Genomic DNA, 14855 nt, shown 5'->3' on the forward strand with positions numbered 1-14855 from the left:
TGCAAAGATGTGCAGGTCAGGTGGATGAGCATGGGAAATGCAGGGCTGCAAGGAGAGGGCAGGGGATGGGTCTGATTGGGATGCTCTTTGGAGGGTCAGAGTGGAATCAATGAGTAGAATGGCCTGCTTCCACACTGTAGGGACTCTAGGATTCTATATGAAACCTCTACAGGATGCTCCAATCCATTTTCTATGATGGTACAACCAGTCTGCCTTCTCTGAAAGTTGTTCTCTCTGCAGGCTTTTCATGCACTAACAAATACAGAGGAACCTCGATTATCTAAACAAGATGGGCACGCACTATTTTGTTCGGATAATTAGATTATTCGGTTAATCGATTCAATGCCTTTCCTCTGGGACTCAGAGTTTTCTGAAGTTTCCTTTTTCCTCGCCCTGCCTGCCATGCTCCATTGGTCTGTCTCAGGGTTCATTTCTGAGCAGAGACACACACTCACACTTGTGTGTAAGGGACCTGCAGCATTACTGAAACCCCCCCAAATCACCGCCACCACCACCATCAGTTCAATGGGATTGACACAGCGAGCACTTGCTAAGTCTGCTCCCCATTTAGGAGACTAGGCAGCAGCACACCGCACAAAAGCCCCACTACCCCATCCACCTCAAACCCCATCCATCCCCACCCCCACCCCTGTCTGCCCCCCAACCCCACCCGTATGCCCCCAACCCCGTACCCCGTCTGCCCACCGCCCACATCTGCCCCCTGTCTGCCGCCCAACTCCGCTCCCCCATCCACCTCCCCCCTCTCTCTGGGACAGTGGAACTGGACACCAACAGTAAGACTGCTGCTGCTTTTGGGGGGTGAGTCTCAAAACAGACACACACACACCTTCTCACTGCAACTTTTTGACAAGTTCCACCTTTGTCCTGTAGAGGACAATGCTGGAGAGATTATCTGGGGAACAGGGGGGTTTAAGGTACACCCCTGTGTAGAACTCCAGGGCATGTGTGGGGGGAGAGAGAGAGAAAGAGAGAAAGAGAGAGAGAGAGAGAGAGAGAGGTCAGTCATTTGGAAACAGTGCCTGGGTTCCCATCAATGTCCAGTACTGTTCTCGGCAGCATTTCAGTAAGCCGAGTTCACTTTTAATCATCGTAAACAAAAGACGCGGTCAGTGTTGGAAACATCTCTTTGATGTAATGTTTCCATCGGGACCTTGAGATCTTCTTCGGATAATCTGAAATTCGGATAATTGATATTCGGATAATCAAGGTTCCTCTGCATTTTTTTTTTCACTTTTTCTGGGACACTGTGTAAGTGATAAATCATCTAATTACAGCACAAGAAAAAAAGTGATGAAATATTGCCTACGGAGAAAGCTAAAACAACATTCACAGTAACAGTATGCAGAAATGGAATATGCGCATGGTGGGTCAGAAAGTGAAGCAGCAGAGTTCAACTCTGATTTAAGTATCTGTAGCTTTTATGTGTCAATTAATGGCTAAATCACCTATTTAGCTGAAAGAAACAAAAAGCTAATTTGGTTTGCATATGACGTTATTTCCTCTGTAATCAGAAAGGTTATTTTTTTGCTCACCTCCAAGTCAGGGAGTTGTGCAATCCAGCTTAGTGCTTTAGCTAAAAATCCAGGCTGACAATCTAAACAATATGATGCAATTTGCCTGTTATTTGCAACAATATAAAATTAGAATATTTGCTCAACAACTCAATCATTGGAGCTATAATTAATACCATAAAAACAGCTGAAATTGAAGGGGCACCACCTTAAATGAGCAGTTACCCTCATCATACACAGTCAGATGTTGCTTAAAACAGTTTCCTTTTTCCCGTTCGTGGGATGTGGGATTTGCTGGTTTGCCTTTGTCAAATTGCCATTGAGAAGGCTTTGGCAAGCTGCAATCTGTGGGGTGTAGGTACACCCAAACACACTCCGAGAGGGATTTCTTGTATTTTGACCCAGTGATAATGAAGGAGCTGCAATTATCATTCCAAGTTAGGAAGGCATGTAGCTTGGAGGAGAACTTTCAGGTGGTGGTGTTCTTGTCCTTCAAGATGGTAGTAGTCATGGGTTTGGGAGATGTTGTTGAAGGTGAACTGATGTAAGTACTCATGGAGATGGTATTCACTGCTGCCACAGTGCCTTGCTGGTGAAAGAAGTGAATGTTGATGATGATGGACAGTGTGCTAATCAAGCAGGCTGCTTTATCCTGAGAGGTGTTTGTTAGAATGCTCTAAGGATAGATAAAGGGAAGAAGTGGATGTAATATATTTGTATTTTCAGAAGGCGTTTGATGAGGTACCACACTTTAGGATATTTAGAAGAGTACATGCTGTTGGAGATAGTAAATTAGCATGGATAGAGGATTAGCTAACTAAGAGAAGACAGGGTTGTGATAAGGGGGGCATTTTCAGGATGGCAAACCTGTGACTAGTGGAGTAGCACTATATTAATATCTTGAGTGAGGAAAATGAAGGTACTACATCCAACCGTGTGGATGCCACAAAATTATGTGGGAAGGCAAGTGGTAAGGATGACAAAAAGAGTCTGTAGAGGGACATAGACATATTAAGCAAGTGGCCAAAATCTCGACAGATATAATATAATGTGGGAAAATGCAAGGTTATACATTTTGGCTAAGAATACAGGAGCTGAATATTATTTACATGAAGAAGTACTGCAGAAAGCAACAGAAGGATTAGAGAGCCCCCTTCATAAATCACAAAAAAAGCCAGTATCCTAGTTTAGCAGATGATAGTGAAGGTAAATGAAATGCTGGCCTTTAGTTCAAAGGGAATGGAATATAAAAATAGACCGATTTTGCAGAAATTTCAAAAGGCATTAGACAGACCACATCTGTAATTCTGTGAACAGTTTTGAGCCCTAATTGAAAGAGAGATATATTGAAACAGGAGACAGCCCAGAGAAGGGGGGAGCTGATACCAAGTATGGAGGGATTGTTTTATGAAGTGAGATCGAGTAGGTTGGTCCTGCACACTTTGAAGTTTCGAAGGTTGAAAGTTGACCTCATTGAAGCTTACAGGGATTTGACAGGGTAGATGCAGAAAGGTCATTTCTCTTTGTTCAGGGCCAGAAGGCATAACCTCAGAATAAGGGCTTGCACATTTAAAGCAGAGATGAGAAGGATTCTTTTCTCTCAGAGTACTGAATCGATGGAATTTACTTCTTTCAAATCACAGAGGGCATGAACCATTCTTGACAGATTTGCTGGAATCCTTCGAGAATGTAACTTACAAAATTGATGAGGGGGAGCCAGTGGATGTGGTCTCTTTGGACTTCCAGAAGGCTTTCAACAAAGTCCCACATAAAAGAATAACATTTAAAGGTTCCCCATGGTAGGCTCATTCAGAAGGTCAGGAGGAATGGGATACAGGGGAACTTAGCTGTCTGGATACAGAATTGGCTGGCCAACAGAAGACAGTGAGTGGTAGTAGAAGGAAATTATTCTGCCTGGAAGTCTGTGGTGAGTGGTGTTCCACAGGGCTCTGTCCTTGGGCCTCTACTGTTTGTAATTTTTATTAATGACTTGGATGAGGGGATTGAAGGATGGGTCAGCAAGTTTGCAGACGACACAAAAGTTGGAGGTGTCGTTGACAGTATAGAGGGCTGTTGTAGGCTGCAGTGGAACATTGACAGGATGCAGAGATGGGCTGAGAGGTGGCAGATGGAGTTCAACCTGGATAAATGCGAGGTGATGCATTTTGGAAGGTCGAATTTGAAAGCTGAGTACAGGATTAAGGATAGGATTCTTGGCAGTGTGGAGGAACAGAGGGATCTTGGTGTGCAGGTACATAGATCCTTTAAAATGGCCACCCAAGTGGACAGGGTTGTTAAGAAAGCATATGGTGTTTTGGCTTTCATTAACAGGGGGATTGAGTTTAAGGGTTGTGAGATCTTGTTGTAGCTCTATAAAACTTTGGTTAGACCGCACTTGGAATACTGCGTCCAGTTCTGGTCGCCCTATTATAGGAAAGATGTGGATGCTTTGGAGAGGGTTCAGAGGAGGTTTACCAGGATGCTGCCTGGACTGGAGGGCTTATCTTATGAAGAGAGGTTGACTGAGCTCGGACTTTTCTCACTGGAGAAAAGGAGGAGAAGAGTGGACCTAATTGAGGTATACAAGATAATGAGGGGCATAGATAAGAGTAGATAGCCAGAGACTATTTCCCAGGGCAGAAATGACTAACACGAGGGGTCATAGTTTTAAGCTGGTTGGAGGAAAGTATAGAGGGGATGTCAGAGGCGGGTTCTTTACACAGAGAGTTGAGAGAGCATGGAATGCGTTGCCAGCAGCAGTTGTGGAAGCAAGGTCATTGGAGACATTTAAGAGACTACTGGACATGCATATGGTCACAGAAATTTGAGGGTGCATACATGAGGATCAGTGGTCGGCACAACATCGTGGGCTGAAGGGCCTGTTCTGTGCTGTACTGTTCTATGTTCTAAAGTTAAAGCACATGAGTTGGGGTCGTGTACTGAGATGGATAGAAAACTGGTTGGCAGACAGGAAAAAAAAACAGCAGGATAAAACAGGTCTTTTACTAGATGGCAGGAGTCAGTGTCAGCAGCTATTCACAATAAGTATTAATACTTTAGATCAGAGAACTAAATGTAATATCTCCAAATTGCATATGACAAAAAGGCCAGATAAAATCGTGACCTCTGAGAAAGATGCAGAGATGATTAGGACAAGCTGAGTGAGCAAATGCATGGCACGTGCAGTATAATGTAGATGAATATAAGATTATCCACTTTGATAGTGAAAATAGGAAGGCAGATTATCTGAATAGCTATAACTTGAGAGAGCTAAATGTGCAATAAAACCTGGGTGACCTCATACATCAGTTGCCGAAACATGTTGGTGGAGCACGCAGTAAGGAAGGCAAATGGTACGCTGGCCTTCACAGCAAGAAGATTCGAGCACAGGAGCAGGGATGTCTTGCTGCAGTTACACAAGGCCTTGGTAAGACCATACGTGGAGTATTGTATGCAGTTTTATGTCCTTATCTGAGGAAAGATGGTCTTGCTGTAGATGAAGTGTAGTGTAGTGCAGATTGATTTGTGGGGTGGTAGGACTGACGTACGAGAAGTTGAATCAGTTAGGTTTTTATTCAAAAGAATGAGGGAGGGTTTCATAGAAACCTTTAAAATTCTAAGAGGACTACAAAGGATATTCCTGTTGGTTGGGGGAATACAGAATCATATCGAAGGATATGGAGTAAACCATTTAGGACTGAGATGAGGAGAAATTTCTTCACGTATAGAGTGGTAAGCCTGCGGAACTTGCTAACACAGAAACCAGCTGAGGCCAAAACATTGTACAATTTCAAGAAGGAGTTGGATATAGTACTTGGGCCTATGTAGGGGAAAATCAGGAAAGGATTACTGAGTTGGATGATCAGCCATGATCAAAATGGGTGGCAGAGCAGGCTCGAAGGGCTGCATTGCCCTCCTTCTGCTCCTATTTTCTATGTTTCTCTATGTGAGACTTATGAGCTCCTCACACATTACTAGAGCCGAACCCTCAGGCAAATCAAGAGTCCATCACCATGACTTGTGCTTTGCAGATGGTAGTTAGACTTTGGGGAGTCAAGTGGGAAATCTATTACTTAAATAACTGCACAGAGGCCAGGTCCCGTCACTAAGTCACCTTTTATTTACTACTGCACAGTGGCTGTGGCCAGCCAACTCAGAGTCTATCCTCAACTAGGAGATTCTAATCTCCTGGTTATATTGGTCGGCCAAGACTTTCCTGATTGGCCCAGATTAACAACCCCAATCAAGAATCATAATTTCAATCACTTACAGTTATCATGGAACTCCTACATTTCCACATGCACTTGCATCCAGTACCCACAACAGTTATAATAGCCAGTCCAGTTCTGATTGTGGTAAATGGTAGTCAACAGAATTTCGATATCAAGGGACGACACTTAGATATGCTTTTGTGGGAGATGGTCATTGACTGGAACCTGTGTGACACAAACCTTACTGGTCACTTCTGACTTTATGATTGAGATAAGATCATTGATGAAGCAGCTGAAGATGATTGGGCCTAGGAGACTACCCTGAAGCGATGTTCTGGAGCTGAGATGACTCACCTCCAATAACCACAACCATTCTATTTAAAGTGAATCTTGGTTGGGTTCCTTGATGCCATACCTGGTCAAATGCAAGGTCATTTACTCTCACCTCTGGAGACCAGTTCTTTTGTCCATGTTTAGACTAAAGGGTCAGAAGTCTGAGTGCCATCAATGAAACCCAAACTGTATGGCAATATTGCTGAACAAGTGTGGCTTGATAGCGCTATTAACGACCACTTCCACTTTGCTGATGGATTGAGAGCAGTCTCAGAGGGCAATAATTGGCCAGGTTGCCTTTTGTGGACAGCACACACCTGTGCCGGGGTAAATGACTCACTCCTGCATGATTGGTAAATATATAAACTGAGGTTGATCTCCCAAAGGCTGAGACACATTTGTGGACAGCCCTTTCTAGTAAGAAGCTATCTCAGCAGAAAATCAAAGCAAATGTATAACTGACTTTAATATACTAAGAATCCTTTACCTCAGAGGACTGTCGAGGCTGAGTTATTAAGTATATTCAAGGCTGAAATAGATTTGTATTCAGTAAGGGAATCAAGGGTTATTGGGAAGAGGCAAGAAAGTGTAGCTGAAGATTATCAAGTCAATCATGATCTCACTGAATGGCTTACTTCCGGTGCTGTGTCTTATCGTCTAAGAAAGTATCAAAGTCACAGAATTGTAAAACTGCACAGCATGGAAGGAAATAATTCTGATAATTATGGCTGTGTCAGCTCTTTTGAACAGCATTCCAGTTAGTTGCGGTTCCCTGATCTTTCCCTATAATACTGCAATTTTTACATTTCAAGTATTTATGAATTTGCTTTAAAAAGACATTGCTGCCATAACACATAGCATTTTCAAAATATTCTCTTGGATTAAACATCATCATAATTTGACCATCACAATAAACTGCAGCGAACCCCAACATAAAATTGAATATATTACCTAATACTTGTTGTTCCAATTTTTCTACTTCTTCTTTCAATTTTTTAATTTCCAGTTCTCTGCTTGCAGTTACTGGACCATCCACAGTTGAATACTGAAGTGCCTGAACAGTCTGTGTAGACTCTAACAAACAAGACAAAATGAAGCAACGTTAAGGCAGCAGGAATTTTGAAACTGCACTGCGGACAATGTGGAGGAGTTAAGACGCGATCTTATATTCAAAAATGAATGGTCTGCATAACCAATGGCTGCCTCATGTACAGTAAACATAGCAATGAAACTGATATAAAAAAGTGAAATTTTAACTCCTGCAACAGAGTCTAACATTGGAGTGGAGCACCAAGAGGCAACGACTTTGCACAGAGTGTCTGGACTACTAAGATACAGATAAATGAATGTATATTTAAATTCAATAATGTGAAATAAATACCTGGAGAAAACTATTGATACTTATCTGTTCATTATTAAAGTATACAGATCTGAACTTTATTCTTAGCCTGTGGACAATTGTTTGATCGCTCTTTATTGGCTATGTAGAACAGTCCATCTTCCATAATTACACCAGCACTACTCCCCACCTCTTCCTCCTCTACATTGATGACTGCATTGGCGCCACCTCGTGCTCCCGTGAGGAGGTTGAGCAATTCATCAACTTCACCAACACATTCCACCCTGACCTTAAATTTACCTGGACCATCTCTGACACCTCCTTCCCATTCCTGGACCTCTCCGTCTCCATTAATAACGACCGACATTTTTTACAAACCCACCGACTCCCACAGCTACCTGGATTACACCTCTTCCCACCCTACCTCTTGCAAAAATGCCATCCCGTATTCCCAATTCCTCCGCCTCCGCCATATCTGCTCCCAGGAGGACCAGTTCCACCACAGAACACACCAGATGGCCTCCTTCTTTAGAGACCGCAATTTCCCTTCCCACGTGGTTAAAGATGCCCTCCAACGCATCTCGTCCACATCCCGCACCTCCGCCCTCAGACCCCACCCCTCCAACCGTAACAAGGACAGAACGTCCCTGGTGCTCACCTTCCACCCTACCAACCTTCGTATAAACCAAATCATCCACCAACATTTCCGCCACCTCCAAATGGACCCCACCACCAGGGATATATTTCCCTCCCTATCCCTTTCCACTAAGACCGTTCCCTCCATGACTACCTGGTCAGGTCCACGCCCCCCAACAACCCACCCTCCCTTCCTGGTACCCTCCCCTGCCCCCGCAGGAATTGCAAAACCTGCGCCCACACCTCCTCCCTCACCTCTATCCATGGTCCTAAAGAAGCCTTCCACATCTATTAAAGTTTTACCTGCACATCCACCAATATCATTTAATGTATCCGTTGCTCCTGATGCGGTCTCCTGTACATTGGGGAGACTGGGCGCCTCCTAGCAGAGCGCTTTAGGGCACATCTCTGGGACACCCGCACCAATCAACCACACCACCCAGTGGCCCAACATTTCAACTCCCCCTCCCACTCTGCCGAGGACATGGAGGTCCTGGGCCTCCTTCACCGACGCTCCCTCACCACCAGACGCCTGGAGGAAGAACGCCTCATCTTCCGCCTCGGAACACTTCAACCCCAGGGCATCAATGTGGACTTCAACAGTCTCCTCATTTCCCCTCCCCCACCTCACCCCAGTTCCAACCTTCCAGCTCAGCACTGTCCCCATGACTTGTCCTACCTGCCTATCTTCCTTTCCACCTATCCACTCCACCCTCCTCCCTGACCTATCACCTTCATCCCCTCCCCCACTCACCTATTGTACTCTATACTACTTTCTCCCCACCCTCCTCTCATTTATCTCTCCACCCTTCAGGCACTCTGCCTGTTTTCCTGATGAAGGGCTTTTGCCCGAACGTCGATTTTACTGCTCCTCGGATGCTGCCTGAACTGCTATGCTTTTCCAGCACCACTAATCCAGAATCTCTTGAATAGCACCATATCTTCAAACATTCACTACCTCTGCCACTGTCACACAGTAGCAGCAATGTTTACAATCTCCAAGATGCACTGCAGTAACCTACCAAGCTCATTAGACAACCATAAACTCATAATCACTACCATCCTGACTTGGAAATGATTTGTTGTTCCTTCCATATCATTGGGTCAAAATCCTGGAAAATCCTCCTTAATGGTATTGTGGGAATATCTATGCCAAATTGATTGCAGGGCTTGAATGCAGCATCTCATCACCATCTTCTCAAGGGGCAACTAGGGACGGGCAGTAAATGCTGGCCTACCCAGCAACCCCCATACCCCATGACTGCATAAAGCAGTGTTAGAACTGCCTCCCATTTCATCACGACCTGAAAAACATCTTGTTTTTTGCTAAAGACAGACGCAAGTATCAATTTAATATCTCAGCAATGTGAACATGCATAATCCCCTTTTCAGTCCTGAATTATCCACATTCCTCCTCTTAGCACCTTTTTACTATTGATCGGCCTATAGAAGACTTTTACATTCCCTTTGAAATGTTGGCTGCCAGTCTTTTTCTTCTCCATCTTCATCTCTATCTCTTCCATCATCCAAGAAGGTCTATACAGGTTTGATTCACTTTCACGCAAATATACCTTGTCCATGCATTAATTATCAATTCTCTAAAGGCAGCTATTGTTCCAATGCAGTTTCACCTGCTGACCTTTAACTTCGGGTGATTTGGGTCCGATCCCTTTTCAAATCACTGAAGCTGGCATTTCTCCAGTTAATTATTCTCAATTTGAGCTGGTGAAGTGGTGTGAAAGTTTTAACTAGTGGAGGTCCAAAAACATATCGAGGTTGAGATACATAGATCATAAAAAAGTCACAGACAAATACAAAAAAAAAGGCAATAATGGATGCTGGGCTTTATCCTGAAGACTACAAGAGGGTAAAATTCCACTATGGCTATACAAAGCCCTGACTAGAGCACAATTGGAATACTGGTGAATACAGGGTGAGGGGGCATAGTCTAAAAATTAAAAGTAGGTTTTTAGAGGAGTGAAATTAGTAAACACATCTACATGCCAACCGTGGAAGAAGTTTGGAATTCACTTCATAAATGGCAATTGACGCTAGGTATATCATTCACTTTAATTGTGAAATTTGTGGACTTTTATGAAGAAAATAGATTAAGGAATAAAGGGAAAAAGAGGGTACATGGAGATAGAACACAGCTCAGAGGGCTAATTAATCCACTACTGTTCCTAAGTTTCTCACAGTGTGCCTTAACATTATAATTTTACAGACATCAAGGGCGAGTGCTTCACAATGTCACAAACCAAAATCTGGCTTTGCTTTAGACCCTCACCTTGAAGTTTCCTACTCAGTTCAAGTTTTTCTTGTTCTAAACGTCGTATCCTCCTCTCGTAAGCCTCAGTGGCCAGGCTGTCCTCTAATGTCCGCTGAACATTGATATCGACATCTGTTGAGGATGAACCAGCAGCATCTCTCAGACTGCTTCTGTCAGACAGAATACTGAGAAGAAAACAAAAACATTAGAAAATATCTGCACCGGACATAAAGAATTACTGGTGTAAAGCAAGACAAAAACAAAGCACTTGGATATATTTGAAATCCAATTAGCATGATGCAGGTAGCTTCTACTAGAAAAACCTGAACTCCTCACAAATAAGCCTGCTCTTGAACAGGCTGTATCTGAAATTTAAATTTGCACTTGTAAGATCACCAATACTTATACACAGATCTATAACAAATTATGTCTTTGATAGTTGCAGTTTAAGCCAACTATTTAAAATGGCAGAGAAAATAAGTAAACCTTTTCGTGCAATATTTAACAATAGACTGATGAGCTTTAAATTTTAAGTACTTCATTGTGTACGGTCACTGGTTATTGCACATCACTAATTGCCCTTGAGAAGCTGGTGAGCTGTCTTTTTGAAATTCTACAGTTCATACAAAAATACAAGCAAAACAGTTCAGAAAGGCTGTCTCGTTGGTTCCTCAAACTTGCTCCAATATTTTATAAGACCATGGCTGATCTGATTATTTCACATGCCCATCTACCCAACAAATTTTTGGCCCCTTGGTCAATCAAATATTTATGGACCTCTGGCATAAAAAATATTCAAACACTCTGTTTCCACCAACCTTTGGGGAAAAGAGCTTCAAAAACATCCAACCCCCAGAGGAGAAAATTTCACTTCATCCTTGTATTAAATGGGGGACTCCTTCAGTGACCTTCAGTTCTCAAGTGTCCCACAAGATGAAACATTCTTTCCACATGCACCCTGCCATGACCCCTAATAATTTGCATTTTTCAATCAAGTCACCTCTTAATCTTCTAAATTTCAGGGATACAAACCCAATCTGTCCAACTTTTCCTTGTAAGACAACCCACCCATTCCAGGTATTAGTCTAGTCAACCTTCTCTGACTTGCTTTCAACGCTTTTACATCTTTCTTTAAATAAGGACACCAATTCTGTACACAGAACTCCAGAAGTGGTTTTTATCAATGTCCTGTGGAATCGAAGCATAACTTGCTGACTTTTGTGTTCAATTCTCATTGCAATAAAACAAGACATTCTTGGACAATCAGATTCCTCAACATTATAGAGATCTGCATTTCGGCAATACTCTTTTTTCAATCTTCCTGCTGAATTAACAATTTTACATTTTCCCACATTACACACACAATTCACCAGCTCTCTGCCCACTAACTTCATCTGTCTCTTTTCCTCTGTACCTTCCTCACCCTCTTCACAGCTTACTTTCCTACATAATCCTTGGGTCACACGCAAATTCAGTAATCATAACTTTGGTCCTAAATCCAAGTCATTTATGTAAGTTGTAAAAAGCTGAGGTCTTAACACTGATCCCTGTGGCACACTGCCTGTTACATTTGCCAATCAGAAAACGACCCACTTTTGAAACTTTTAATTTCCTGTTAGCTAGCCAATCTTCTATCCATCCACGATAGCCCTGGCCCATCAGGTTTTATTTTCCGCAATAACCTTTGAAGTTACACCTTATCAAATGGCTTCTGAAAATCTAAGTACAGCAGCTCCACCAGTTTATTTCTATTGACAGCACATCTTACTTAAATAAAAATCAGCAAATTGTTTAAACATGTTATAATTTTTACAAAACTGTGCTGACTGTCTGATTACCTCAAACTTTTCAAAGTATCTTGCTATAACACCTTGAAAAATATTTAATATCTTCACTGTGTCAGATGTTAAACTAATTGCCCTGTGTTTCTTGCTTTCTGTCTCCTTCCTTTTTTGAATAACGGAGTTACATACATTGTTTTCCATTCTAATGGTAGAAAGGTAAAGATTCCTTAGAGACCATAGGGCTGCTCTCTCACTATGGGGAGACAGCTGGTGATGGTTTAACATGAGGGCCATCACCACTCAGGTAGGGGGAGAAATTGAGAACTTTCCCTAAATCCAAGAAGTTTTGGAAAAGTAAAACCAAGTATATCAACTACCTCACTAGCGTGTTCTTTTAAGAGCACAGGTTGAAGTCCATCAGGAGTCAGGAACTTGTCAGCCTGCAACAATTTGCTCAGGATCACTGTGTAATTTTTTTGAGATTCTCTATAACTTCAATGTCCTGACTGGTAGATATTTCTGTGATGGATAATTCTGGGATATTATTTATGTCCTCTACATTGAAGGCCAATGCAAAATATCCTATCAATTAAGCTACTGTTTCCTTATTTTCTGTTATTAATTTCCCAGATTCACTTTCTAAATGATTAACATTCACTTTACTAACTCCTTTCCTTTTAAAAGAACTGCAGAAACTCTTACTATCCATTTTAATATTTTTAACTAGCTATGTCTCTAACTTTGCTCTCTTTATTAATTTTTAAATTAATCTTTGTCAGTTTTTATATTCTATCCAAGCTTCTGAATGCCAACCACCTTTGCAGAATTACACACTTTACATGTAACATTGTAGTAGTCTTCCTTTTGGAATTTTTCTTGCTCATAGGCATGTAGCTAGTCTGTGTATTCTGAAATATCTCTTTAAATGTCTACTACAGCATCTATATTGATCCAATTTGCCAGGATACCTTAATTAGATCTGCTCCCATGCTCTACTAATCGCTCTTATTTAAGTTTAAAATACTAATCTTGGATTCACTCCTGAAAACTGAATATAAAATTTAATTGCACTAGGGTTGATGATACCCAAGGACACTCCTCCAATGTGGTCATTAATCAATCCTACCTTGTTGCACAATACCAAATCTAGCACAGGCTGCTCTGTGGTTGGCTCCAGAATGTGCTGTTGTCAGAAATTATTCCGTTAATAGTCTATGAACATGGGGAATAGGTACACACAGACTGCTGTTAGGAAGGAATTTCCATATTTTGTTGCTGCAACAGTGATTGAATAATGATAAGTTTCAAGCCAGATGTACACCTTAGAGGGGGATTTGTAGGTGGTGGTGGTACCGTGTATCTGCTGCCCTTGTTCTTCTCGGTGATGGAGATCACAGGTTTGGAAGTTGCTTCATTGCACCTTGTAGGTGGTACACACACTGCCACTGTCTATCAATGGTAGAAGATGTGAATATTTCAAGTTGCAAATAGGTGCCGTAAATAGAAAGATTGATTTGTCCTGGTAGAGTTGAGCTTCTTGAATGTTGTTTGGTCTTGGAAAGTAAAGGGGACCTCTCATTGAACCCTGTGGACTGATGTACTGAACTGTTCCCCACTTTGTTTTCTCCGTTCACCCATAACATTTTTTTTGCCTATATGTGAGTGTGTGGTTTTAAAAGGGTTATAGTTTCAACAAGTAGAATTATTTGTTGATTACTGATAGTTGTTGAGTTTGTGGTTAGATCTTTTATTTGTAATAAGTGGTAATAATTGTTCAGTACAGGAGTCTGGTTGATGTTTTCTGTTAAGTTGAATCTATCAGACAAGTAATTGAGGACTTTATGTACTTAAATTAAATGTTGACTTTTGTGATGACCTTTGGAATAGTAGTGTTCCGAGCATCAGCACGTTCTCTTAAGTGGGTCACAACATCAGCAACAATCATAAAGGAATGAAGAAAAGAATCTGCATGCAGTAGTCTAACTGATGCTTTGTACCAATTGCAAATGTTGTTTTACTCATATATTTTAGTTGTCTATTAACATAGATGATTGAAAATGATCTATGATTATTTTGAGTAAATTGATTGTGTTGTCAAACTCAGTAGCTCAACGAATCAATCCAGTCATTCTAAAATCATTAGCCTTTTCAGTTTTGCTGCCAAAATTGATTAGAAATAGGTTTTCCAGTTAGTTGTAGCTTAGATTGTAAATATATTAAACATGATGAAATCCCACGTTTAGGATATATTAAACATTACGAAATCCCACATTTGGGATATATTAAACATTATGAAATCCCATGTTTACACAATCTTGTAAATGGTCCATTGCCCAATGGAAAACTCATTCCACATTGTGATGATGTGGAGGTGCCAGCGTTGGACTGGGGTGGACAAAGTCAGAAGTCACACAACACCAGGTTATAGTCCAATAGGTTTATCTGAAATCACAAGCTTTTGGAGTGCTGTTCCTTTGTCAGTTGATGAATAAGCAGTACTCCTGATAATAATAATAATAATTAAAATAATCAGTGCCCTGATCTATTTGTTTTTGGTTCAAAATGGATAAGCTCACACTTGCTTTCATTGAATTTCATCTGCCACAGTTGTGCCCATTCACTTAGCATAAAATTACAAAAGAATATTGATAGACTATCATTTACACTGTCTACAATGCCACCTAATTTTGTGTCATGAGCAAATTTGCATATCTGACTTTCTGTATCACATTCAAATTGTGAATAAATAAT

General features: G+C 41.5%; 1 protein-coding gene across 18 annotated transcripts in view; it reads right to left on the bottom strand.

The window, feature by feature from the left end:
* LOC122548528 (serine/threonine-protein kinase MRCK alpha-like) overlaps positions 1–14855 on the bottom strand; it is a 595544-nt gene that overhangs the window by 199288 nt on the left and 381401 nt on the right. For all 18 annotated transcript variants that reach the window (XM_087984221.1, XM_087984211.1, XM_087984208.1 and 15 more), the window contains 2 exons: positions 10339–10505; positions 7028–7150 (listed from right to left, as the gene is read on the bottom strand). In XM_087984221.1, coding sequence (XP_087840347.1) covers positions 7028–7150; positions 10339–10505 — 290 coding nt within the window. The remainder of the gene's footprint in view (positions 1–7027; positions 7151–10338; positions 10506–14855) is intronic.

The sequence above is a fragment of the Chiloscyllium plagiosum genome, unplaced genomic scaffold (assembly GCF_037043375.1).
Source record: "Chiloscyllium plagiosum isolate Xiang-an unplaced genomic scaffold, Cpla_swu_hap1 HiC_scaffold_3, whole genome shotgun sequence".
NCBI lineage: Eukaryota > Metazoa > Chordata > Chondrichthyes > Orectolobiformes > Hemiscylliidae > Chiloscyllium > Chiloscyllium plagiosum.